At 36.6% G+C, this 27498-nt stretch overlaps 1 protein-coding gene across 1 annotated transcript; it reads left to right on the top strand.

Moving 5' to 3' along the window:
• Window positions 1-2180: 2180 nt before the first annotated feature.
• On the top strand, window positions 2181-27498 carry SAV1 (salvador family WW domain containing protein 1). Its single transcript, XM_047735430.1, has 5 exons — window positions 2181-2615; window positions 5638-6081; window positions 16152-16422; window positions 19610-19753; window positions 26106-27498. The coding sequence occupies exons 1-5, from the start codon at window positions 2522-2524 to the stop codon at window positions 26305-26307; spliced, it is 1155 nt and encodes a 384-aa protein (XP_047591386.1). The 5' UTR covers window positions 2181-2521; the 3' UTR covers window positions 26308-27498.

Here is a 27498-nt window from a genome sequence, read left to right as displayed (position 1 = left end):
ACTAACCGGGAGTATAATTTGAGGCAAAACACTTAATTTTTCCAGTTTTGTTCCCACATCAATAAAATGAGGTTAGCCTAGCTGATCTCAGAATTCTTTTCCAGCTATAAGATTCCGATTCTTTCTCCCATGGATGTAAAAGCTAGCTTGTATTTCAGTCTTTGGGAAAACCCCAGTGTTGAAGAGCTGGCTTTATTAACAAAGTCCTAATATCCTTTCATTTTCTTATCCTTCTGAGGTAAGTCCTGGACGAAACCTGAGACTTTAAGTGCCCCCCTTCCCTCCCTCATCTCCCGCCTCCATACCCTATCTATAACAAAACCCCATTGTCTCCTCCACTCCTTCTTCTCCATCCACACAACCAATACCGCAGTACTGGGCCTTCTTATGTGAGCCACAGGAACAAGTCACTGCTTCTCTCATGTTCTTCTCGATGTATAATTTGCTATTCTACTGGGTGTTCTGTTCTGTTCTGTTCTATCATTAAGATTTATATACCTACAGGAGTGATCCTTGATTTCTCTCTTTCTCTCACACTTCATATTCAATCTGTTGGCAAATCCTGTTGGCTCTGTCTCTAAGATATGCCCAAAATATGAGCACTTCTCATTCTCTCTTCTGCTATTATCTTGGTCCAAGCCAGCAATAGTTTGACTGATCTTCCTACTTTCACTCTCTCTTTCAATCTATTATCAAGACAGCATCCAAAGTGATCTTATTATAACATTGTTAGATCATGTCACTCCTCTGGTCAAAGTGAAATTCTTTGCAATAACCCACAAAGCTCTCGATGCTCTACCCATTGTTACCTAACTTAACTCCCACTACCCTGCTCTTCTACTCCAGCCACATAGACTTTCTTCCCAGTCCTTCAGTTTGCCAAGTAACTCCATTACCTTCTTCTCATGAGCCTTCTCTGGTCATTCTGTCACACTGCCTAAAATCACAGCCCTCTGTTTCTTATTTTCAGCCACAGAATGTATTACTTACTTTCCTTCTTTGTTTCTCTTCCCCATGAGAGTAGGGATTCTTGTCCGTTTTGTTTATTGCTATGATCAAAGCACTTAGAACAGTGCCTAGCATAGTGGATGCTCAATAGTATTTGTTGGATATTGAATTAATCGTGAGAAACTCTATACCAAGGGAACATCATACAAAGATGGAGACAGACACTAAGCATCTCATTTGTTCACAGCAAAACAAAATGTGATCACCTTCTTAATCTTATGTAGTCAAAAAAAAATCCTTGCTTAATTGTTTTACATCTGTTTTAACACATTTTCGATCTCAGGGAAAGCATTCTCCATTATCAAAGCCTTAATCTGTTTACTAGAGAATGGACCCCCTTATTTTCCGAATGTAGTGTACATTTGGCAGCTCCTCTAAGTTATACAGAAGAAACGAAGTTCTGTTTTAAATAAAAAATTTCAAGTCTTGACCTTTAGTTCTCAAAATGCTAAAAAAAAAAAAAAAATCTGACTGCAATATTAAATTCCAAGAGGTAATACGTGGCTATTCAATGTAACAATGAGAGTGATGACGAGATTCTATGGTAACTTCGAATTTATCAAAGTAAGAGGTAGTAGAAACTCCATATTGCTTTTTTCCCTCTGTTTTACCTTTATCAGAGAGACGCACCCTGGCACACAGGAGATGATCGATTTATATGTATTTAATTTGTACCGGACAGATTAATGTTTTCAAGAAAAAGAAGCATCTTGAATTATTTGTCTCCGCACTAGCCTGCGGGTTGTGGTCCTTCGCTCTGCTCTAATTCTGCGTTATCAGGGACCTGAGTTTACCAGTCCAAGAAACTCCGGGAGGGACATCCTCACTCAAGGAATGACGACGGGAACGCTTCTCCGGGGGGCGTCGTCCGCTCCCTCAAGGTCCCCGGGAAACATCTGTGGGTAGAAGGGGCTCCACTACACAGAGCGCGCGACGGCCTCCCGCACTTAGTCTGGCCGACTTGGCCCTCCGTCCTCGCCCGACCACCAAGACGCGCTTCTCCTCCGAGGAGACAGAGCGGCCGGCGGGTTAGCTGACAGCGCCGCCCGGCGACCCGCAGCTCTAGCCGCGCCCCGGAGCTGGGGTGGGGGAGGGGCGGCGGCGGCGATCGCGCAGCGTCGAGTTTCCCAGAATTCCCAGCGGTCGCGGGGAAAGTTTACGGGACGTAGGCGGCGGCGGCGGCGGCGGTAGCGGTTACTAGGCGGCCCTCGGCAGACCATGGCCCTGGCCGGGCGTTTCTGGCCTCAGCTCACGGAGTTCTCCGGCAGCATCGCGGAGCGAGTAGCTTTCCGGGAAGGAACTGACAAGCGACTGAGCTGTGGCCGGCGCGCTTAGCGCCCCGAACATGCAGCAGTCCCTGCGGGCGTCCCCGGGCTGCGGAGAGGAGGCGGCGGCGGCGGCTCGGGAGGGAAGGAGGCGGCGGCGCCGGCGGAGGTGGCGGCGGGGCCGGCCGGCGCCCTTCGCGGAGCCCTAAGGAGGCTGCTTAACGCGGCCTGGGGCCTCGTCGACAAGGATGCTGTCCCGAAAGAAAACCAAAAACGAAGTGTCCAAGCCCGCCGAGGTGCAGGGCAAGTACGTGAAGAAAGAGACGTCGCCTCTGCTCCGGAGTGAGTGTCGGGCGGGGCGTACCCACACCTGGCCCGAGCGGCGGCGGGGAGCCTGGCCGGCGCGCGACGCGGCTCCCCGCGGCTTTTCTTTCCTGTTGGTCTCTGTGAAATACTGTTTTCTAAAATTGTATTGTGCCCGAAGTGGTGGTCATTGTTTGAAAGCCGATGAAGCGTAAGAAACTTAGAGTAGTCCTTCCCCCGTGGGCCTCCCTGAAAATAACAAACTTTCCCGTTCTCCTCCCCCCGGGGCGGAGTGTTGTTTCATTTTGATTACTAGAAGAGGTTCTTTCGGAAACTCTTAAATTGCTGATTCCCTGATGCTACAAGGGGTGAAAGTGATTTGACTGGGGCCCGCTTCTTCCTCTTGTAGATACTTAGAGATATGCCTTGTGTTTGCAAACATTTCGGGTGTCACCCGTCTGTGCAGGAAGTTGTGCGAACTCGGGTAGAATTCCTTAGCCCTTTTGCTGATGATTGTAGACGTGAGGAGGTGACAGTTGACCGTCCCTTTTGTGGCCGCTCTCCAAAGCCTCATCAACAGTCTCAGATCTTAGAAAAGCGAAAATCATGTGTGTTTGGGTGTTTAAGTGAGAATTGCTTCAAATACCATCTTCCTTCCCGGACTCCAAAAAAAAAAAAAAAAAGAAAGAAAGAAAGAAAAGGCGAAGTACACAAAAATTTCTATCGTACTTCAGGAGAAATTGCCAAAAAAGTTTTTGTTTTTGTTTTTTTAACTTTAATAGTTTCTCGCTGCCTCCCCCCGCCACACTTTTCAGTTTAAGCATTTGACTCTGCTTTCTCAGCTGAATCTTTTGAATTTTTAATTCTTGCTTGTGTGTTCAGAACATTTTTGAGGTAAGGAACTAATATTTAGATGTTCATACTGCATAGTGGGCACTTTGTGTATGTGCCCTTCTTGGAAGCTCCTACAAACCTTGTGACTTAAGCGTTACTTCATTCTGTAATTGGGAAAGCTGTTCATAGAGGTTCCTAGTATTTACCCAGGATCACACAGAAAGGTGTTGAGAGCATGTTTTTTAAATAATAACTGCATCATCAGCCTTAGAGATTTATCCTTGCATTTTCATTGCTTTCTTATAGAACAACAAGACAGGTCAGCGGGTACATCAGTAATTAGAAAATTAATTTTTATTTTTTAAGTTTATTTAAGTAATCTCTACACCCACTGTGGGACTCGAACTCACGACCCTGAGATCAGTAGCCCCTCGTTCTTCCCACTGAGCCAGCCAGGCACCCCCTGAAAGTTGATTTCTTTTTTTTTTTTTTTTAAAGATTTTTATTTATTTATTTGACAGACAGAGATCTCAAGTAGGCAGAGAGGAAGGCAGAGAGAGAGGATGAAGCAGGCTCCCCGCTGAGCAGAGAGCCCGATGTGGGACTCGATCCCAGGACCCTGGGATCATGACCTGAGCTGAAGGCAGAGGCTTTAACCCGCTGAGCCACCCAGGCGCCCTTGATTTCTTTTTTTAAAAGATTTATTTATTTATTTGAGAGAGAGAGGGTGAGCCCAAGCAAGGGGGAGGGGTGGTGGGAGAGGGAGAGCAACAGACTCTGCCAAGTGCTGACCAGAGATCTCAGGACTCTGAGATCAGGACTGAACTTAGGAGTCAGAGGCACCTGAGCCACTCAGGTGCCCCCTGAGAATTGATTTTTTTAATACCTTTTTTTTATAAGCTTATTTTTCAATTACATATGCTCTTAGGTTTTCAGCTAAATTTATGATAGCTTGCAGTTTGCTGCAAATAAACTTTATTAAACATTACTTAAAATCATGACATATGTTAACTATAGTTTATTATTTTTTTAAAGACTTATTTATTTACTTATTTATTTATTTGAGATGGAGAGAGCGAGTGCCAGTGAGCTCATGTTGGGGCAGAGGCAGAGGGAAGGGGGAGAGAGAATCTCAAGCAGACTCCCTGGTGAGCACAGAGCCCATGGTGGGGCTTGATCTCACAGCTTGTGAGATCATGACCTGAGCCAAAACCAAGAGTCCCATGCTTAACTGACTGAGCCACCCAGGCACCCCATGTAAGCCATACTTCAAAGCAAATTTATTTCTTATTAATTTATTCTTATTAATAAATTTATTCTTATTAATTTCTGTCTCGAGTTAGCTTTTGAACCTTATTAATATCAGTGCTGTCTAATATTGTGTACTTAATAAATGAATAAAAGTTTCCAAATCTAATTTTTTTCATGTTACGAAGTTACTTGCTTTGTAACCTGGCATGTCTAAGCCACTTAAGTTCTGTATTCAGAAGTACTATATCCTGAAGGCCATTGTTCTACTGTTATCTTCTGTTTTGAATTATAATTACTTGTTCTTAAGGGAGCCGTAGTTTCAGGTTTGGCATTTTTTGAACTGATTGAACATCTGTGTGCCTCTTTGAAATGAGATTTTTTTATTTTTTAATTTTCATACCTAAGTTTTTTTACTTTCCAGCATTTGATTATGTACTGGTATTACATAATTCTGAGGGGAAACCAGATTATTTTAAAGTCTTTTTAAAGGAATCCACTTTTACATGTTTGGGAATAGCATTATGTTCTATTTTATATTTGAAATTGTGTTTGCTTGTAAAAGGATTTTTGGGAATTTTGAAAATGAAGTGAAATCAGCAAAACAAAATAATCTTAATTCTGTTAGGTTGTTTCTTATTTTTACACATTTATTCATGAGTATTTCATTAACCATAATTAAGCTTACTGACATTTCATCATGTTATATATGGTGTTATGCAGAATACGTTTGATTTTGACTGAGTTTACACATACCACATTCATGCAAATTATAAAATCATTTGCCATGGGAAGGTATTAATTAGCCTTAATTTTAAAATACCCAGGTACTATCATAAATTAGAATTTTAAATTGTGTTTGCTCAAGTCCATTGAAATTTTGCATTTGGGGGTAATAGATATAAATGAACAACTTTTGAGAAAGGTAATTATTACTTACTGAAGTGGTCATTTTACTCTTTGTTTTATTTTATTGTAGATCTCATGCCTTCATTTATTCGGCATGGTCCAACAATTCCAAGACGAACTGATATCTGTCTGACAGATTCAAGTCCTAATGCCTTTTCAGCTTCTGGAGATGGAATAGTTTCAAGAAACCAGAGTTTTCTTAGAACTCCAATTCAAAGAACACCTCATGAAATAATGAGAAGAGAAAGCAACAGATTGTCTGCACCTTCTTATCTTGCCCGGAGTCTAGCAGATGTCCCTAGGGAGTATGGCTCTTCTCAGTCATTTTTAACAGAAGTTAATTTTGCTGTTGAAAATGGAGACTCTGGTTCCCGATATTATTATTCAGATAATTATTTTGATGGTCAGAGAAGGCGCCCACTTGGAGATCGTGCACATGAAGACTATAGATATTATGAATACAACCATGATCTCTTCCAAAGAATGCCACAGAATCAGGGGAGACATGCTTCAGGTAACCTAAAATTACAAATCCTACATTAGTTTAGATTTATTAACAATTAAAAAAGTGCTTTTTTTCTGGATTTTCTTGGGAACCACACACACACTCCCAGAAAAATACTTTTCCATTTTGCCGGTTTTGTTAAGCCAGCTTACAAATAATTAGTAATCTTTGCTGAGTGAAAGAATTTTGTGCCCATTTATTTTATTAACTCATTTTATAAAAATTTAGTATTCACCCAAAGGTTATCTAGACTGTTAACCTTGAAAACCCAGAGAATTTAATGTCTACAGTTGGATTGAATCTAGGTTTAGGTTTGGTAAGATGGGAAGGTTAGGGTTTCAAAGAACCTAGACTTATACCAGAGAAAGGAAAGGTGGATAGGAAGAATTGGGCGTGGCAAAAAATACCATGGGGCAACTGCATCATTCCTCAGCTACAGCCTACACTGTTTCTCTTAACAAAACTATTTGCCTAGGTCAGTAATTATTTCCCAGGTTGGTCAAAAAGACTCAAATGGAAGTCTGTCCTTTTGTTCTTTTAGTAATAAAAATATTAGCCATACAATTTTATTTATTATTTATATTTTATTTTTTCTTAAAAGATTTTATTTATTTATTTGACAGATAGAGATCACAAGTAGGCAGAGAGGCAGGCAGAGAGAGAGAGAGGAGGAAGCAGAATCCCCGCTGAGCAGACAGCCCAGCGAGGGGCTCTATCCCAGGACCCTGGGATCAGGACCCTGGGATCACAACCCGAGCCAAAGGCAGAGGCCTCAACCCACTGAGCCACCCAGGCGCCCCTGGCCATATAATTTTTTAAAATCTGTTTGCCATATTTGCTAACTTGGGAATACTTGTATAAGGAGCAGAAGAGATAGGAGAAATGGACAGTTCTACTTTATTCCCAGAGTATTGGATTACACTAGATAAACTGAAGCAAGCTGAAAATTAAACTTTTTTATCTAATTGTTTTTTTCCTGGTTAAGTTGCAGGCTTTAAATCTTGGCAGGATAAGAATAAATACATGAGACATTTGCTTTTTAACCCATGAAACTTAAAACAAGGTGCCTTAAAAACAGTTTGGAGGAGCGTGTGGGTTGCTCAAAGTGTTTTGGCTTGGGTCAGGATCTCAGGGTCAGGAGATCAAGCCCAGCGTCAGGCTCCATGCTGGCTGTGGAGCCTGCTTAAGTTTCTCTTTTTCTCCCTCCCTCCCTCTCTCAAAACAACAACAAACAAACAGTTTGGAGCAGGAGTGTAGAAAACATTCATTGAGTATTTGGTGGGGGTAGGGGGCAGAGGAAGAGGGAGAGAATCTTAAGAAGGCTCCATGCCCATCGTGTCCTGACTGACCTAGGACTTAACTGACTGAGCCACCCAGGCACCCCCTTATTCATTTAGTATTAATCATTTGTGTGTTTAGCATTTTCTCTGACATTCTTGGCGTCTGCTTTCTGGTATCTTATTTGGGGAACAAAACCAATATATGCACAGTAATCACAGAACACTGGTATTGACAGTAAGTGCAATAGGGAGTCAGAGGAGAGATCAGGGTAGGCTGCAATATTTAAGAATGATTCGTGAAAGAGGTAGGACTTGCTTTGAGCTTGGACTTTAGATTAATGGGGCAGAGAAAAGGCATTTAAATGAGGAATTTGGAATAGGCCAATGAAAACAGAGTGAACGTGTAAATCGAAGGAACTATGTAGTTCTACTAATATGAAGAAAGAAGATATGAGGTAGAATGGAGATTTGTGGTCCAGCAACAACCTGAAGGATTTAAACAGTTTGGAGTCAAACAGAAGCCATTGCAGATTTCAAAGACAAGTCATTTTATGAAAGCAGTATTTAAAGATTACTGGTTGTACTCAGGATAGATTGCTAGAGAAAAGATGACTTGGGTACCAGCGGTATTGGAGAGGAAAGGGCAAGTCTATGATGCTTCTAAGGGGAAAATGAAAATTATGGAGAAGTAAATCACAAGTTTTGAAAATTGAGGAATAATGGAGAATAGTTGGTAAAAGCAGCTTATTTTGTGAAAGCTGACATTGGAATCTCTTTGGGTCATAAAAGAGGAAAGGTTTTCTAGGCATAGAGAAATGAGCATGGATGAGTGTCTTTTTTTTTTTTTTTTTTTAAGTTTTTTTTTCCTTAAGTAATCTCCATGGAGTGGGGCTCAAACTCATAATGCTGAGATCAAGAGTCACATGCTCCACGGACTGAGCCAGCCAGGCACCCCAGAGCCTTTTTTTTTTTTTTTGGTGCAAAATGGTGGTTTATTAAAGCACGGGGACAGAACCCGTGGGTGGAAGAGCTGCAGCAGAGCCTTTTTGTTTTTAAAGAGTGTCTAGGTTAAGAGATTAAACAGTTGCATACTTTGGTGTTTATTTTGGCTATTTATAATATTAAGTAGTTTTACCTCAGAAATGATTTGTTAACCAACCAAAACAGTAAGTTTTTAAAAATCATTTTTTAGAGTAATAACTGCTTGCTGTAGAAAATTTGCAAAAAACAGAAAAGTTAAGGGAAAGTGCATCAGGCCAGAGATTCATTGTATTTCAGTTATTTCCTTCATCTTTCTAATGACCTTTTTTTTACATTGTTATTATACTCTGTACAGTTTTATATCCCTGCTTTTTACTTGAATGAGTTTCTTAATGTTATATGCTACTTATGCATTCCATTGACTTAATAATCTTCCATTTGGTGCATATTTGGTGGTTATTATTTTAAATGTTAATGAGGACCCAACTCAGGCTGCAAACATTTAGAAAGAGAAGTGGGACACATCTGTATTGATGGGACTTGGCCTCAAATGGGAAATGAGAGATAAGGAAGAGAGAAGATTCAGATAAGATTAGCATAGACATTTGGCTGCATAAATGGTTGACTAAGTGAATGAATCCAGAGATTTCAAGTCTGGAGTCTTCAGACAGTTTTGGTGGCTGATGAGTAGCAGGAATAAAAGCTTAACACAGCTTACCATAAATACAGATTGTTCTTCACACTTACTTTTATCATGTATATTTATATTTCAGATATCACTGATAACTCATAACACTTTTCTGCCTAAGTGAAAGTATGAGGAATTAATAATGCCAAGTTAAAATATTGTTTTAAAAATTCTGGTTCACAAAGTATCATTGAGGAAATACTGCTAGAACTGAATTCCTACCGATCCTCTCTTAGAGGCAGTCTGACACTTTTTATAAGTTTAGTGACAGACTTCAAAACTTTCCAATCATGAGTTAGGGATAAATAAAATACAAGTTAATTGGATACTTTTTCAAATTTAAAAGTCATTTTAAAGAAAGATTTGTATTTATTAGAGTGGTAATATGCTTGAGAAATTTCACTTAATAGAATTACATCAGAGCATAAGATTTAATGTTTTACCTTTTAGAAAAAAACAGTTCTTTGAAGAAATCCGTTAAATGTCAGGGAAGGATTAATAACCAATAACTAACCAAGCAGAAAAGCCTATCAGCTGTCTTTTCCAGAAGGAAAAAAAATCTGAATATGAAACAATAGCTGGAAGTTTCTTGAATTCATCTTGAAAAAATTTGAAACTTACCATATTTTCAAGATTAATGCTGAAGAGAATTCAAGGAATTACAGGGAATGGGAAGGAGAAAGTAAATCTGTGAGAGGGTAAAGATGTGCCATAGATTTATTTTCACAACTTTTAAATTTTGATTATTGTTACTAAGGTAGTAAACATTAAGAATATATGAAAGAAATAGTTTGGTAATGATTTAATGCAAGTGGTATATCCTGCCAGTTACATAGACTGGGAGGATATACCACTTGCATTAAATCATTACCAAACAGTTTATATAATATTTCAGGAGGTTTCAGGGCCTAGCGAGTTTTAGGTTTAGCTGTGAAATCTGACCTTTAACATTTTGGCCAGTGTACTGGGCAGGCACCTATTCTATGTGCCAAAGGAAGGAATTTGGCTGTTAACAGGAAGTCTTCAGTTGGAATACTAAAGGCAGAATGAATTCCTTTGTTTTGCATTTGAGTAATTTAGTTCTATACAGTTTTAAGTAATGGACTTTTAAAACTTTGATTTTTAAAGATGACTAAAGAAATCAAGTTACCAAAATCAAGCTGAAAAGTGTCAGCCTTTACAAAAACATGGAAGTAATGTTTACTCCAGGAAATGCATAATTATTTAAGGAACTCAGAATCATTTTTGAGAAGGGGTTAATAATCTTTAGGGACACAACTTTATTTGTAATATTATTTTGCAGAGGAGGAGAAAAGGTAAATCTCTTTAGATCTCTTTATCAACATCTTAATTGTAACATGGGCTATAGTGTTTAGCATTTATTACCCTGAAGCTTGTGGACCTTCATTAGAGTTCCAAATTCCATTTTATTCTCTGTAACCACTACAAAATTAGTCAACCAGAATTTTTTAGCTTTATAGGCATAGGTTTCACAGATATCTGCCTAATTGTATGAGATTAAATTCTTCAGAGACATTTCTAGTAGTCTTGGTGGAAAGACAAAATAATACTTTATCGTTGTGTTTGGGAAATAATGTATTTAGTTATGAATGCCTTACTTTATATAAATGGAAGGTGTTTGTGCAGTTAATCCCTACAAATGGAAGTTATTTTGAGCATTATGAATTCCACTCATTCTTTTCTGGAACTAATTGAAAAAATGGAAAACTATTTTTTCCCTTGTATCTAGAAACAGGTTCCTAAATTTTTCCACTGATTGAATTCAAAATTGGTAGCTTATTTTTTCTTTTATTAGTGACAGTTATACTTTTCTTTGAAGAATTACAGTTGATCTTTGTTAGTAATTTGATTACTTTGTTAGTAATAATTTTGTCACTTGTATACCAATGCTATGATTTTGGAAATAACTTACTTGAATTGTTTCCTCATTTGTAAATTGGTAGTGATAGTATTACCTATAGGGCTCTTTTGAATATGAAATAATACATTTGGAAAAGGGGCAGGTCAGAGGAGACATTCATAACTGTTAGTGTTCATGCCTTTTATAAGAGCATTATGTGCTCTTCGCTGCTTTTTCCAGATTTGACATGTTTGGCTGTTGAAATTTCAACTTTCTGGGTGAACTTAGAGCAGAGGTCTCATGTGTTAGAGCTTGATGGAGTTTTATTTTTCCTGTCTTCTAGACCTATTTTATTACTAGGCATGTTTTGTTTTAAATCTCATTTTTAATTTTTTTGTATTGCACATCCTCCTTTCAATAGGTTTTATAAAATTATCCCAAATAGTTTTAAAAAATTAGTGTACATGGCACTTTCGGAAAGTGAAGGTGGAGTGTATCATGGAAAAGTTAGGAGTCATGGTTTTACATGGCATTGGTAAAGCTGATGAGCCTGTTAAGAACTCTGAGGATATCTTTGCACCCATATCAAATTGTTGAGGTTTAATTCTGAAAAATAAGAGTTTCTACAAAGAAGTCTTTGTATTTCCTCTAAATACGAATTTCACATTTTGTCGTAGTTTAAATTTGGTGTTTGGTACCTAATACTGTTTAAATGGAGAGGTGTATGTGTTTCTAGATTTAGGCAAGTTCAGTATATGGAAGTTTGAACTTTCTAAGCAGATTAATAAAACTGTCACTGGGCGCCTGGGTGGCTCAGCGGGTTAAAGCCTCTGCCTTCGGTTCGGGTCGTGATCCCAGGGTCCTGGGATCGAGTCCCGCATGGGGCTCTCTGCTCAGCAGGGAGCCTGCTTCCCTTCCTCTCTCTGCCTGCCTCTCTGCCTGCCTGTGATCTCTGTCTGTCAAATGAATAAATAAAATCTTTAAAAAAAAAAAATAATAAATAAATAAATAAAACTGTCACAACTTTAATAATCTCTAAGTTTGTACCTTTTTATTTTTTACTATAAGAGTTTTTTTTTTTTTAAGATTTTATTTATTTATTTGACAGAGATCACAGGTAGGCATAGAGACAGGCAGAGAGAGGGGTGGGGAAGCAGGCTCCCCACTAAGCAGAGAGCCCAATGCGGGCCTCGATCCCAGGACCCTGAGATCATGACTTGAGCTAAAGGCAGAGGCCTAACTCACTGAGCCACCCAGGCGCCCAAGAGTTTTTATTTTTAAAAATGTTGTATTTAGAAATCTGTTTGTATATTTCCAGGGGGACCTCTGTTGGGCAAAAAATTTATGGTTCTTTTGAATAAGTCAGTACGAGTACAACGAATTGACTTTAACTTTTTTAAAACTTTCTATGAAAAAAAAAAAAAAACTTTCTGTTATGGCCAGTAGTACAACATTTCTAATGATGGAAGTATGAGAAAATATAAAGCCATTGCATGCTTTAAAATGTGATTTTAAAGTTATTTGCTATGTACACGTCTTTAGTACATTGGCTTATTTCTTTTTTGTTTAAACATTTTTTCTTTAAGTACAGAAATTGCTTAAGCTACACTTATTAAATAAGCCTTCAGTTGCAGTTTGACAGAAGCCAAGGTCAGTTTCACCAAAAGGCTTGTTAGCTTTGTTTTTTCTATAGTTCCCATATGTTTTAGAAGTATATGCCTTTCTTTTCAAATAATACTGTGATTGTGTTTATTTTCTTTCTTGCATTTTTCTTTTTGCTAAAATAGTTCATAGATGATGATGTATACATTCTGCTGCATCAGTTCCAGAGACACATAGTGACTAATTTCTCTTTTTGATCCTAAAATTGATGATGGGATCAAATATCAGCACAGTTCATTCAGCATGAAGTTTTCCATCGGCCTTTTTACCTGTTGATTTGATAACCATTAATGATCATTGGCTAGATCCAGTATTTTATTAGGTGTTACAGAGGGTGATACTCTAATTTCTGTCATCTCTTCTCTATTAGTTGGACTTCTGTAATGAAGAACTATCTCTCATCAATTATGTGGTTGCTGTTCATTTAAGAAAGGATAAATACTAAATCTTTCTTTTTATTACTAGTTTTTAAGATGATGAATTGGCACTCTAGCTACCTCCAAAGGTAAACAGTGGTTTTTTATTTTTAGTGTCTCTGAAGTCAAGAATGTTTTATTAACTCCAAGGTTTATTTGGATTTCGCCAGTTTTTTCATTAATGTCAGTTTTCTGTTCCAGGATCCAATCAGAGTAAGTACTACATTGCATGCAGTTGTCATTTCTCCTTAGTGTCCTTTGTCTATGACAGTTGCTTAGTCTTTTTTTTTTTTTTTAAGATTTTATTTATTCATCTGACAGAGAGATCACAAGCAGGCAGAGCAGCAGGCAGAGAGAGAGGGGAAAGCAGGCTCCCTGCTGAGCAGAGAGCCCGATGCGGGGCTCGATCCCAGGACCCTGAAATCATGACCTGAGTGAAGGCAGAGGCTTAACCCACTAACCTATGGACATAAGCTAAATGAATCTTGGAATTTGGGGTGATTAGTTATACACAATTACTATTCTTATGTGAGAATAAAACAATGCAGCCAGGTTATTCTCCCTCCCGCTCTCCCCCAAATAGCATACAGTAAACTTAAGGTTTTTTTTTTTTTAAGGTACAGGGTTCTATGAATTTTGATATATATCTCTATCTATCTATATTGATGTAATGCCTAGACAGTTTATAGGACATTTCATTCACTCCTAAAAATTACGTCATTGTTGTCCCTTTGTGTAGTAAGTGTTCTTTGGTTTATGACAGTTGCTTAGTCTTTTCACCCTGCCCCAAATTCCTGGCAACCATCATTTTCTGTCCTAGTTGTTTTGCCTTTGCAGTAATTTCATATCAACGGAATCATACAATTTACAGTCATTTGAGGCTGGCTCCTTTCACTCAGTGTAATGCCTCTGAGGTTATCCATGTTGTTGCATGTATCGATATTTAGTTCCTTTTTACAGTAGATTCCACTGTATGATTGTACTAGTTTACTCATTTTCTTGAAGGACATGTGGGTTGTTTCCTTTTTCAACACTATAAACATCCCCATACAGGCTTTTGTGTGAAGAAGCATTTTCATTTGTCTAGGTTAAATATTTGGGAATAGAATTGCTGCATCGTATAGAAAACATATTTAACTTGGTAAGACCTTGCTGAAGTGTTTTCCAGAGTAGCTGAAGTATTTTGCATTTCCACCAGCAGTGTATGAGAGTTTCAGTTGCTCCATATCCTCCTCATCACAACTTGTGTTGTTAGATTTTTTTTTTTTTTTCTTTTTTGGCCATTCTCATAGATGTGTATTATCCTCTCATTGTGGTTTTAGTTTATAGGGGTTTTTTAATTAGCAGTGTCCCTGATGGTTAATATGATTTGAGCATTTTTTTCTACTCATTTACCATCTAAATATCTTCTTTGAAGTGCCTGTTCACATCTTTTGCCCATTTAAAATACTTTCCTAGTGTTTTGAGAGTTCTTTATGAATTCTAGATTAAACTCCTTTGTCTAATATGTAACTTGGAAATATTTTCTCCCAGTCTGTAGCTTGATTTTCTTTCTCTTAATAATGTCTTTCATAGGGGCGCCTGGGTGGCTCAGAGGGTTAAGCCTCTGCCTTCAGCTGAGGTCATGCTCTCAGGGTCCTGAGATCAAGCCCCGCATCAGGCTCTCAGCTTGGCAGGGAGCCTGCTTCCCCTCTCTCTCTCTCTGCCTGTCTCCCTGCCTACTTGTGATCTCTCTGTCAAATAAATAAATAAAATCTTTAAAAAATAATAATGTCTTTCATAGAGCAAACATTTTTAATTATGACAAAGTCCAATTCAATATTTGTTTCATGGATTACACTTTCAGCATCATGGTTAAGAGCTCTGCCTAATGAAAGGTCACAAAAACTTACCCTCCTTTTTCTTTTAAAAGGTTTATAGTTTTTATGTTTCACATTTAGGTATATGATCCATCTTAAGTTCATTTTTATAGAAGGTGGAAGGTATAGATTGTGATTAATTTTTTTTTGCTTATGGATGTCCAATTGTTCCAACATCATTTGTTAGAAAACTACCCTAGAATTGCCTTTTTACCTTTGTTAAAAATCTATTGATTGTGTATGTGTAGGTCTATTTTAGGATTCTTTGTTCGATTGATCTGTCTGTCCTTTTGCCAATACCATATTGTCTTGATAACTTCTATCTTTATAGTAAGTCTTAACAATCATGTAGTACAAGGGGCACCTGGCTGGCTCAATTGGTAGACCACATGACTCTTGATCTTGGGATCATGAGTTTGTGCCCCATGTTGTGCATAGAAATTACTTTAAAAAATCAGGCAGCATGAATCCTCCAACTTTATTCTTATTTTTAAAAATGTTTTGGCTTCTCTAGTTCTGCCTTTCCATATACATTTTAGAGCCCAACTGTTTCTGTCTATACCTATAAACTCCTGGTAGAATTTTGATTGGAATTATCTTAAACTTAAAGGTCATTTCAGGAAGAATTGGCATCTTAACTATGTTGAATCTTCCAATCCATTAACATGGTAGGTTCTTTTAATTCTTTCATCATTGTTTTATAGTTTTCAGCATACAGATTCTGTACATAATTTGTTTTCCATATTTTGTTTTATTTATATGTAAGTATTTTATTTTTTGGAGCTATAATAAGTGGTATAATTTGTTTCCAGTTGTTGTTAGTATGCAAATACTTAATTGATTTTTGTATGTTAACGTTATATGTTGCATCCCTGATAAAGTTACTTAATGATTCTCGGGGACAGCTAGATTATATTTAAATTATAAACTGGACAGTTTTACAAGTTGGTTTTTATTTTTTGTTTTTTTCAGTTTTAGGTGAAATGTCAAATCTTAAATCTTGAATGTGGTGAAATTGTATTTTCTTCACTTTTCTTTAATCAGTATACATATTTAGTAGCTTTGCTAATAGTTAAATGTTTGTGTAGCCTGGTGATAGAGGCATCAACCAAAACTAATTTCAGAGAGGGAGTCTTGTTCCTCCTTCTTTTTGTAATTAAATTTTAGTAATACTGGCTAGTTTTATGAAAATTCTTACTTATAATTATAAAATCATGAATTTTAACAGAAGAATATAATTAGGATAGTTAATTTTGTGACTGTTTCACAGATACCATAATTTTTAGCTTCGAATAATTGTTCTAGTTCTTCTTTTTCTATCTTTCTCCTCAGGTATTGGGAGAGTTGCTGCTACATCTTTAGGAAATTTAACTAACCATGGTTCTGAAGATTTACCTCTTCCTCCTGGCTGGTCTGTGGACTGGACAATGAGAGGGAGAAAATATTACATAGATCACAACACAAATACAACTCATTGGAGCCATCCTCTTGAGCGAGAAGGACTTCCTCCAGGATGGGAGCGAGTTGAGTCATCAGAATTCGGAACCTATTATGTAGATCACACAAATAAGAAAGCTCAATATAGGCATCCCTGTGCTCCTAGGTATAGTATCAATTTTATTTTCAACTTTTTGTTTTGAGATTGTCTAATGTTAGATTTTGAGCTCATATTTTCATCCAAGAGAAAGGTACCCTAAAGTTTGATATTTGAAGGCTTATGACATTTTTCTTTGAATTTGCATTTAGTAATGATTTGGTAAATACATTTTAGTAATAATTAAAAAAAACCTTTTAAAACAACCTCAAAAACACAATCAGTATTCGTATGATCAGATTCTGTTTTAATATACCAGAATGTTTTTATTGTAGGTACCCAGAAATTGAAATAAAACCTGTCTCTTTCCATTTAAATTTCTATAAATAATACAGACCTCCCTCCTAATTTGTCAAAACATACTTCTGAATTATAGCATCTTTCTGTTTTATTCAATTTCTGACTTTTAATGTTCTGTTTCTTACCGTTGCCAGGCAAGAAAGTGAAAATTGGAACTGTACAAAATATCCCAGATGTGTTCAATAAATGTAACCAGTGATCCTTTGGGCTTATCAGTAGGTCTCAGTATGTCCAGATATTTAGCCCTATGAATATTGTAGCCAGTTATCATGTGTAGCTATTGAGCACTTGAAAGGTGGTTAATCCAAATTGCAGTGTGCTGTATACGTAAATGTAAAATACACAGGATTTTCAAGTACATAAAAAAACTAGTACCAGCTTAGTCATGAAATTACAAATAAATTCCTGTTAACTACCTCTGAGCCATAAGATTTAAAATGGGTAGAATATCATCAGCATGTTGATAGGTGTTCTTAGTATCATTTAGCATAATATGATCTTCAGTTATAGCAGACTTCTGCATTTTTTAAAACCATTAAAATTGTTATGAAAATACACTTTAATATTACCACCTAGAAAACTAAGCTTTATCATTATTGTGTCATTTTAATTTTTTTTTTAAGATTTTATTTACTATTTATTTGACAGAGATCACAAGTAGGCAGAGAGGCAGGCAGAGAGAGAGGAAGGGAAGCAGGCTCGCTGCCAAGCAGAGAGCCCAATGCGGGGCTCGATCCCAGGATCCTGGGATCATGACCTGAGCCAGGGCAGAGGCTTTAACCCACTGAGCCACCCAGGTGCCCCTATTGTGTCATTTTACATATTTGGATTTATTCATTCAACTTGGAAAAGTTTCTTTTCCCAGTGATTCCATTTAGTGATATTCAGTCAGTGTTAATTGAACAGCTGAACTTGTCACCACTTCAAAAGAGCCAGACCAACTTCTCTGCCTGTGTTGGGCTCTGGTCTCTTTGCCTACTCTCTAAACCATTTCAGGCAAACTGCTGGCCTCCAATTTCAGCCTGTGACCTGGGAGTAATTTAGAGTCCTCCTCTGACCTGATCACAGTTCCCATCAAGGGCAGGGTTGAATTTCACTTATCCTGCTGTGTCCCAGCATCCAACACACAGGCAGGTACATAGTGGCAGTGCAGCCAGGTGTTTGCTGACAAAGAATGATGGAAAATGCAAAAAGAAAAAAAAAAAAGAACTAAACATGATTACAGATTGCGATCACCAGGTGGCAGAAGACTTTGTGGTCCAGACAACCAGATTTGAGAGTATATTGAGCTGACTTTTCTGTTTATCATTAGTAACCTTACATTATTATAGAATTGTTATAGTTTACAAGGCGTTTTCACAATTTGCTACTCTTACCAGCTCTGTAGACATTAAACCGGAGAGAACAAACATCTTTCTTAAACTCACATAGATAGTATTAATAACTATTTTTGATTGTCTCTATTATGCTAATCCTTGTACAGAATACTTGACTTACTAGCTCATTTATTGTTGAGAAGAATCATCTTTGGTATGAATTTATTCCAATTTTACAAATAAGTCTGAAGCTTAGAGAAGTGAAGCAGTTTTGCCCACATTCATATAACTTGTGAAGTAGCTGAACTGAGGTTAAAAGTCTTAGGCCTGACTTCAAAGCCTCAGTTCTTTTCCCACCCCTGAGTGGTGCTGTCAAAGGATATTTCACTTTGTACCTACTTAGTACTTACTTATGAAAGGAGAGAGAAGTGTAAAATTGCAGTGCCATCTGGACATTGATCTTTAAATTGTTAATCACAGCCTCACAATTATTTTAATCCTAGTTTAGTATTGCAGTGACCTTTTCTGATACACACATAAATATTGATGTTTGGAGCAGGCTCTTCCAGTTTTGTCTCCTGTTCTGGAATAGATCATTTGGCCTTCCAAACTTCAGTCTTTAGGCTTCAAGTGGTTCAGTGCTTTTTTCCTTAGCATTTTTCCCATATAACTGCCTCCTCCTGTTGATAGTCTCTCTGTCCCACCGGTTAGGCTATTAGAACTAATTAAAAGCATGGTCTGTTTTTTCTTTTTAAGTCTCTGTGATTTAAAATAGGTTCTAGTCAACTCTAACTCAACTCTCACATATGCTCTCATAAGTTGGTAAAAGCAGAAAATAGTTAATGTGGATAATTCAATCACAGTTCTCATTCCCAGTGTACTACATACTCCAAATCCCCTTTTCAGCTTACTGGAGGAAAAAAGCATCCATTCTCATTTTAAAGGAAACTGTCAACCTTTCCAGTATAAATTTACAGCTAATTACTAGTTATTGCTGAAAATTATTATTTAAGTTATAAGCCCCAGTATAAAGGTAATAATTAGCTCCAAATTTTGTATAGCTTCCTTTTAAGTTCCTTGAAAAGAATAAATACCACACAGAAGAAATCTCTTAAAAATATGTAAAGATTTTGGGCACCTGTGTGGCTCAGTTGGTTAAGTGTCTGACTTTGGCTCAAGTCATGATTTCTGGCTTCTGGGATTAAGCCCCACTTTGGGCTCCCTCCTTAGGGGCGAGTCTGCTTATCCCTCTCCCTCTTCCCTTCCTCCCAGTTGTCCTCTCTCTCTCTCTCTCTCTCTCTCAAATAAAATTCTAAGAAAAATTTGTAAATATTTAGTTTGGGTTGATATTCATCACTAGTGACCTACTAGTTTCCAGAAGAAGGTGTATTTTACTTCACCTTATGGTGTGGTTAAAAAAAAAAAGTCAGACTTCTGTGTTTTTTTTAGGTGGTAGAAGGAGTTCAGTTTGGGCAAGAGGCACATTGGAAAACATTTAAATATTATTTGTTCTTTACAATTTCCTGTTTAGATTTAGAGTCTTTATCCTGATGAATGTTGATTCTTTTTTTTTTTTTTAGTGTACCTCGGTATGACCAACCCCCTCCTGTCACATATCAGCCACAGCAAACCGAAAGAAATCAGTCCCTTCTGGTACCTGCAAATCCATATCACACTGCAGAAATTCCTGACTGGCTTCAGGTTTATGCTCGAGCCCCTGTGAAGTAAGTGAATTTATGACATAGTTTTGTTGAGGGGTAAGTGGAACCAAAGTCTCTGGGCTGCTTAACCCACATAGCACTGTGTTTTTTCTCTTAATATTGGGCTTCTAAAAATTCTTTTACTTGGGGAAGCTTTATCACAGCTTATAAAGTTTGAAAATCATTGACTAGAAATGTAAGTTCTGCAAACATTGACTGATTCTTCACTTTCTTTGTATGGAGACCTGTGTTATATTAGGGATATAATAAGAAGCTTATGTCCTCGTAGGGGAGATTAACTTGTAAATAAGTGATACATACCGTGTGATAAAAGGATAGACCCAAGGAAATCCAAGATACAAGGATGAAGCAGCAGGACACAGGTGTGTTGAAATAATACAGGTAGTGGCTGCAAGTTCTGGGATGAGATGATTTGAGTTCACGGATACCTTTTAGCTGTGTAACCCCTTGCAGTGCTTAACTTGGTTTTGTCTTCTGTAAATTGGGGGTAGGAATAGTGCCTACTCTTAAGGTTATTAGGAATTCAGTAAAATAGTGCATCTAAAGTATTTTTATGATAATACCTTGCACATTAAGAGAGTTTAGTAAAGATGATGATGATGATTCTTGGGGGTAGAGGTATAGAATAGTGGTCAAGATCACTCAGGAAGGAAACGGAGTCTGATTTCTGGCTTCATCACCTGCATACTCAATGATCTTGAGCAAGTCACTGAACTTAGATCCAAGTTTTTTTCCTCTCTACTGAGCTATGGGGGTTAAGTGATCGTGCATTTTCAAGCACATGGCATGGTGAGTGCTTTGCATAAGCACTTAATAGGGCTTCTTATGATATGACTGGAGCAAGGAAAGCTCCACTGAAGAAGAAAATACGTGGGCTAGTTTTTAAAGATGACTGTGAATTTGCCAGGCTCATTGAGGATATTTACTGGGTGACATAGTAGGCACTATTCTTGAAATACAATCATGAATAAATGAAAGCTGCCTCAAAGAACTTTTCTCTTCTGGGAAAACAGAAGTAAATACTCAGATCAATAACCCAACATGATAAAGCTTAGTAATACTGGTATATACAAAGTGCCATGGTTTCAGAAAAGAGTTTTTGAAAGCAAATAGTTACTGATTATCCAGTGCTTCCTGTTTGTATCTTATGATGCTAAACTTTTTACATATGTTATCTCATATAATCTTTCCAAAAGCCATTTTACAGGTTAAAAAAAATAGAGGCTCTATCTTTGCTAAGAAAATACAACTATTGGGACGCCTGGGTGGCTCAGTTGGTTAAGCAGCTGCCTTCGGCTCAGGTCATGATCCCAGTGTCCTGGGATCGAGTCCCACATCGGGCTCCTTGCTTGGCGGGGAGCCTGCTTCTCCCTCTGCCTCTGCCTGCCATTCTGTCTGCCTGTGCTCGCTCGCTCTCCTCTCTCTCTGACAAATAAATAAAATCTTTAAAAAAAAAAAAAAAGAAAAGAAAATACAACTATTAAGTGGTAGATTTTGAACCTTTATCTCCAGTTTCAAGGATCATACTCTTAATTTTTGTCATTAATAACTTATTTAATAAATATATACTGAGCAGCTATTAAATTCTTGTTAAACCTTGCTAGGCATTTCATATATGATTGCATATACTTTTAACAGCTTTGTAAGGTAATATTTAGTTCCTGGTTTTTGTAGCCTTACTCTTTCTTTTTTGTATTTCAGAAACCAAATAGCATAAAATTTAATAGCATAAAATAGCCCAAAGAAGAGTTTTAAATAGTTTAAGATGATTGGACAGTGAATTTGGGAAAAAAATTAAATCTTTGATATTTTTTAAAAAAAGGAATGTAAAACCTTTCATATATACTTTTTTGAAATAGTAACTCTTTTCCATAATTTTAAAGGATGATCATTGAAACAGAATTTGTAAGGGGGTTAAGCCAACTCTGATCTAAATTTTTTTACCATATTATGTATTTACCAAGTGTGTGTAAGTGGCAGGGAAAGTGGCTTATGTGTATGCCTTTAGCCTAGTGATTTTAGAAGTTATTTTTCTTGCTTAGAGCCATTTGTTTTTATTAGCTTCTTTTCAGGCTTTTAATTTGAATGGTTGGTTGCCTCAAGGATATGTGTCATAATTATTTGATTATGATTCACTTATTTAGGCCAGATTAACATTCTTATAAAGCTAATGGTCATTTACTATGAATTATTTATTAATTTTTGGCCAATGTAAACATTCTTCTCAGTCTGCAAATTCACAGTTGTTAATCTTTGGTCTGATGTGGAGACAAAACCATTTTCCAGGGTTCTACTCCCAAAGCATTGGTTCTTCTTTTCCAAGTCAAATTTAAAACCTGACACTTAATTTTTAAAAAGATTTTAATTATAGATATTATTTTGCAAGATATAAACCATGATTTTCAAAAGTTTCATTTTAGTTTATTTGAAATTAGGTACACATTTATCCATAGACATTTACCTTGGTTTGGTGTCTGGGATAACCCACGGCAGCCTCTTTATCTGATCCTATCCATACAGTATGGGAATGGAGTAAGGAATGAGAGCAGATGGACTTTTCAAACCCATTTTCCATCTCTTCTTTCACTCTTGATGCCATTTGACCTACCAGTATGTGTAGTCTTTGTTCATATACTGATTTTACGCCATATATAATATGTATGTTTACATTTTCCTTAAATCTGGAACAATATATGCCCAACTGTTAAATTTTCTTATTTCTGGGAGTTGGTAAGATTGAGGAGGGTAATTCTTTCTACTTTATAATCATCATTAGAAATAACATAAAAGCTTTCCTTTTTGGGGAAAAAGATCATACTTAAATGGAATTCCTTGCTGCTTATGAAAAGAACAGACTCCCAAAGATTATAGCCCTTTTCACTCTGGTTCTGTGAGCTAGCTTTATAATTTTAGAAATGAGCGACTTAGTTTTTTTCCTAAATATAGGTCAGGACTCTCAAAATGAGCCAGACTGAAACAAGAGCAGGTACTTCTTTACTGCTTAAAAACTTAAGAGGTTTAGGTATGTGTTGCTTTTTAGTTGGTCCAAAATTTTTGTCTCTAAAGATGGTGGAAATGGTTAATATTGTTATCAACAAAGGATGAGCTATTATTTATGAAGTAGATAATGAAGAATCATTTACTTAACAAAAGGAAAAGTTTTAGTCAAAAAACTAGCATGTTTTTTCCTTTTGCTAAAAATTGCCAATCTTCTAAGTTCCTGAAATTTTAAAATTTTAAAATTCTATCTCTTTTTACATATACTTCCAAACTCGACTTAGATTATATTCTAAATTTTTATTTGTGAATTTAAGTAAAGCTTAAATTTTAATGTTCCTGAAGCTGCTCACAAATGTCTGTAATGCATCATAAAACTGTAGTCAAGCTGAACTACAGAATAAATGATAAGGTTAGTATACAACGGGAAAAAGACCATCAAGAACATATTTATTTCATACACACACACCCCAACATCAGTCCCCAACAGTGCTGTGGCATGGATTGTATTTTACTCCTGTGGCTTGGCAGTCTTGCAGCATCACCATTACCCCAGCTCTGGGTGAAGGCAGAAAGGAAGAGTGGGCACACTGTTACAGGAGGCAGGCATGGGGAAGAGACTTAGGCTGCATCGTGATCGCTGGAGCTGGAAAGAGCAGCACTTTGGCTCCTTAAAGACCACATCCACTGAAGTGTGAACATATTATTTGTAGGATTATAGCAATTGATGTTTGCATATATGGGCTATTTATAAGTAGAATACTGCCCTAGGAAAAAAAGCCTAAGGGCTACAATAAGCATAGGCTACTGAAATAGTTTATAGTCTATTTTCTGAATGATTTACCTGTATATGTGTATTTTAAAGATTTTATGTATTAGAGTGTGCACATGAGCACATGAGTGGTGGGGAGGGAAGAGGGAGAAGCAGACTTCCTGCTGAGCAGGGAGCCCTAGGCAGTACTCAGTCCCAGCACCCTGAGATCATGAAGGCAGATGCTTAACCAGCTGAACCACCCAGGTTTTAAAAAGATTTTTTTTTTTTTAAAGATTTTTAAAAGATTTTAAAAAGATTTTATTTTTAAAAAGATTTTTAAAATATTTTTAAAAAGATTTTAAAAAGATTTATTTATTTGAGAGAGTGAGCACATGGTAGGAGGAGCAGAGGGAGAGGGAGACAAGCAGACTCCCCACTGAGCAGGTAGCCCAACACCAGGGCTCAGTCCCAGGACCCTGAGATCATGACCTGGGCCCAAATCAAGAGTCTGATGACACTTAACCATCTGAGCCATCCAGGCGCCCCTACCTGTATATTTAAATGTTAAGTGACTAAAAATTAAACCTAGGGAATCAGATGATTTGTCTAGTTAAGAAGAAAAGAATGGGAATTTTACATTTCTCCTAAAAAAACAAAAGCATATCAGGAAGTATTACGTGAGAAGGCAAATAATTCCGTAAAAATGGCAGGGGCAAGATTTTGGAAGGCACATGGGTACCTTTCAGACTTTTCTCATCTGTGCCCTTCTAGAATGTGTTTTCTTCGTCCCAACGAATTTTCTGTAATTTTCTGATTTTTTTGCTTATACCCTTAATCCTATTTTTGATGCTAAATGCTGTGCTTGGGAAGTGAGAAAATTGCCTGAAGCTTTTTTTTTTCCTTTTTATAAAACTTGAATGCTTATACAGAATGATGTTCATATCTTAAAACAAGTATGATATTTACCAATTAATCTTCTCTCTTTTTCCTTGCTGGAAAGCACAGATGATAAATAAGCTTTAATTTTCTTATAGTTCAACTGGCATAAATTAAGCATTTTGAATCAGTTGACATTGCTGAAATGCCCATTAGCTATGGAATTCTGACTCTAGAGGATTAAGATTTTTTGCTAGGAATAAGGAACTTGTTTCAAACAAATAAGATCTTAAGCTATATGAATAGCAGAGGTTCTAGGAAACAAAACTGTTACTTCATAGAGGCTCATTGAGTACTTCTTATGGCATCTCTAATTTATATTGGAGTTTCCCACTAAAGAGAATATAAAGCTTTCTACCAAATATACCTATTAATAGATTGTGGCACTTGAGAATTAAGGGGGTAAATTTGGTATCCAACAAGATATATTTATCTTGTGGTCCTGCATATTGTGCTCCTGGTATTCTGGTTACATGTACCCAAGTTGTACAGAAATAGAAGTCAATGTGCCAGGCACAATCTGGCTGTTCATTGTTTGTTTACTCTTTCCCTTTTTAAAAAACATTTTAAAAAATATATTAGAAGATCCTTTTGGAATAAATGTTAAATGAATTACCAAACAAAGGGTCATGGGTAGGAAATACTATAAATGATTATTAAAAATAAATTTACTAGAATTTACAGTCAAAGCTCCTGATTAGATCTGTAATATTTGAGAAGGGCAGTTTCAAAATCATACAGGTATATGACCTGCTGTCCTTCAAGCTCTTTATCTAATCTCAGCATTCAAAACTACTACACTGAAGTAATTTGGTCCATAACTCTGCCTTTTCATTTTTTGGTCACTAAACAGTTTTGCAAGAAATATATGGCCTCTTTAGATTCAGTTTTGTGATCTGTAAGATGGAAAAATTAGATCAGAGTTATGTCTTCAGGCCTTTCAGTTCAGAATGTAAATTATTCCTTTTTGTTGCATACTTCCCTGTCAGTATGGGATCATCTTACCATTGAAGGAGGACTAAAAGGCCTTCTGAGATGTATATAAATACAAGCGAACATGAGTCCTTCCCCACATACTTCTACAGTCTACTCACTCTCATTTTGAAAAGAACTTATTCTTCCCTTTCTGCTTGATTTTAATACTGTATACTCAACCTCAGGAAAAGAGCCCATGAATGATGGTTCCTGTTCATTCCTCTTTTATTTAGTTCCTTGTCTGCTATAGTGAACGCATTCCTCGGAAAGTTTTGTCAACGCTAATAACACAAGTGACTTTGCCCATTTTTGTGTATTGTCTTTGGGGATAATATGGTCTAAAGTATTCTTAACTTTCTGACAGTTAAACTTTAGGTGAACTTATGAATAAGTGTAGAATATGTATTCTTCTGAAATTATAGAACCACAGTGGTTTGAAATCTGTGTTCATTGTTGTCTAATGTTAATAGTACAATAATTGATAAATTATTTTTTCAATTGAAGTAGTATTTGCAGTTCTCTCCCTAAAAAAGTAGTATATTTAAGTAAGTTAACAACTCAGTTATTTTTAATTAAAGCTTTATGGTTTGTTTAGATATAAATTTGATCTTTATAAAAATAGATCAGTTTGTTGCTATAAATACATATTTATGTATGTGTTGTGAACATATGCATGATTATGTTTTAAAACAGATATGACCACATTCTGAAGTGGGAACTCTTCCAGCTGGCTGACCTGGATACATACCAGGGAATGCTAAAGTTGCTTTTCATGAAAGAACTGGAACAGATTGTTAAAATGTATGAAGCCTACAGACAGGCTCTTCTCACAGAATTGGAAAACCGCAAGCAGAGACAGCAGTGGTATGCCCAGCAACATGGCAAGAATTTTTAAGTTAATTTTTGAAAAATAAAATTTAAGTTTTGTAAGGGCTTTAAAATATTTTCTCAGATAAAAAACTGCAAACAAATACTTTGGTTAATAAAGGCAGCTTTTTGGAAATTATAAAATTCTAATTTTACATGTATTTTGTTATTAAAAATATTTTATTGAGCAAAAAAATTATCATTTTAAGAGCCGACACACCAAACACTTCTAAATGCTATATATTAGAAACTGCTTTGAATATTCTCAGTGGAGAAAAATGCAGCAAGAAATGTCTCATTATAACCAGATATTAAATAGGAAATCATCACTTGGTAAATTTGTACAGTAGCAGTATCTTTAAAAAACGGAGAACCTATGCAGTATTTAAAAAAAAAAAGAAAAGATGTGTATTGCTTTCATGTGGAATAGTACCTGGAATCAGGTGGTTTAAATGTTACCATTGTGCAGTTCAAAACACAAAATGGGATTTGGGACCTTAATTGTGATAAATGTAAGTATATAACGTATAGGGTTCCCTTCCGAAACATAACCCCTTTAAAATGAGAACATATTTTTTGGTATGAAAGGATAAAAGGCCTTTAAATTTTAGGAACAAATGTAGGCACTAAAGTCTTAGCTTGTATGGGAAAGCTGTGTACAGCACTCAAAAGTTGCTGTCATTTCCTTACTTTTGACCGGGGCTCTTAAAGCATTTAGTAGCATGGCTCTAATGAGACAGTGGAGGGTTCTCAACAGCATATGGCACACTGCCATCCCAGCAGATTGGGTTGAGCTGCCAAAAATGACAATCAGGGATTCATTAAGAAATCTTGGTCATTAAATTGATTTTATGTATTTTTTTTTATCTTCTAAGGATTTGTCACAACTTTAAAACCTACCATTTCCCTCCCACTTTCTTTCCTTTTAATAGTTAAGACATTGTTCATAATTAGTGCAGTACAATTGATGACAGAAAAATTTATGGCACTTTTAGCCTATAAATCTCTAGAATTCTGTGAATTTCAACATTATTTGAAGTAGCTCTTCAGTTACATTTACATGTATTGTAAATATGTAAATATATTTTTAGTTTAGGTAATCTTTGAAAGTACAGAGCACTCCTAGTTATCAGTGAATTTGAATTCATAAAATGTTGAAAATGTTAAATGTTTGATTTTATATAACAAGCTTATTAAATATATTTTTGTGGAAACTAAA

Source organism: Lutra lutra, chromosome 7, assembly GCF_902655055.1.
Source record: "Lutra lutra chromosome 7, mLutLut1.2, whole genome shotgun sequence".
NCBI lineage: Eukaryota > Metazoa > Chordata > Mammalia > Carnivora > Mustelidae > Lutra > Lutra lutra.
This window is presented reverse-complemented; position numbering and strand designations above follow the sequence as displayed.

Bases quoted from the DNA above. Each gene is read 5' to 3' on its own strand.
- SAV1 (XM_047735430.1), top strand. From the start codon at position 2,522: ATGCTGTCCCGAAAGAAAACCAAAAACGAAGTGTCCAAGCCCGCCGAG. The intron at 6,082-16,151 runs GTAACCTAAAAT...CTTTCTCCTCAG, and splicing joins TCAGGGGAGACATGCTTCAG to GTATTGGGAGAGTTGCTGCT. The intron at 19,754-26,105 runs GTAAGTGAATTT...GTTTTAAAACAG, and splicing joins TATGCTCGAGCCCCTGTGAA to ATATGACCACATTCTGAAGT.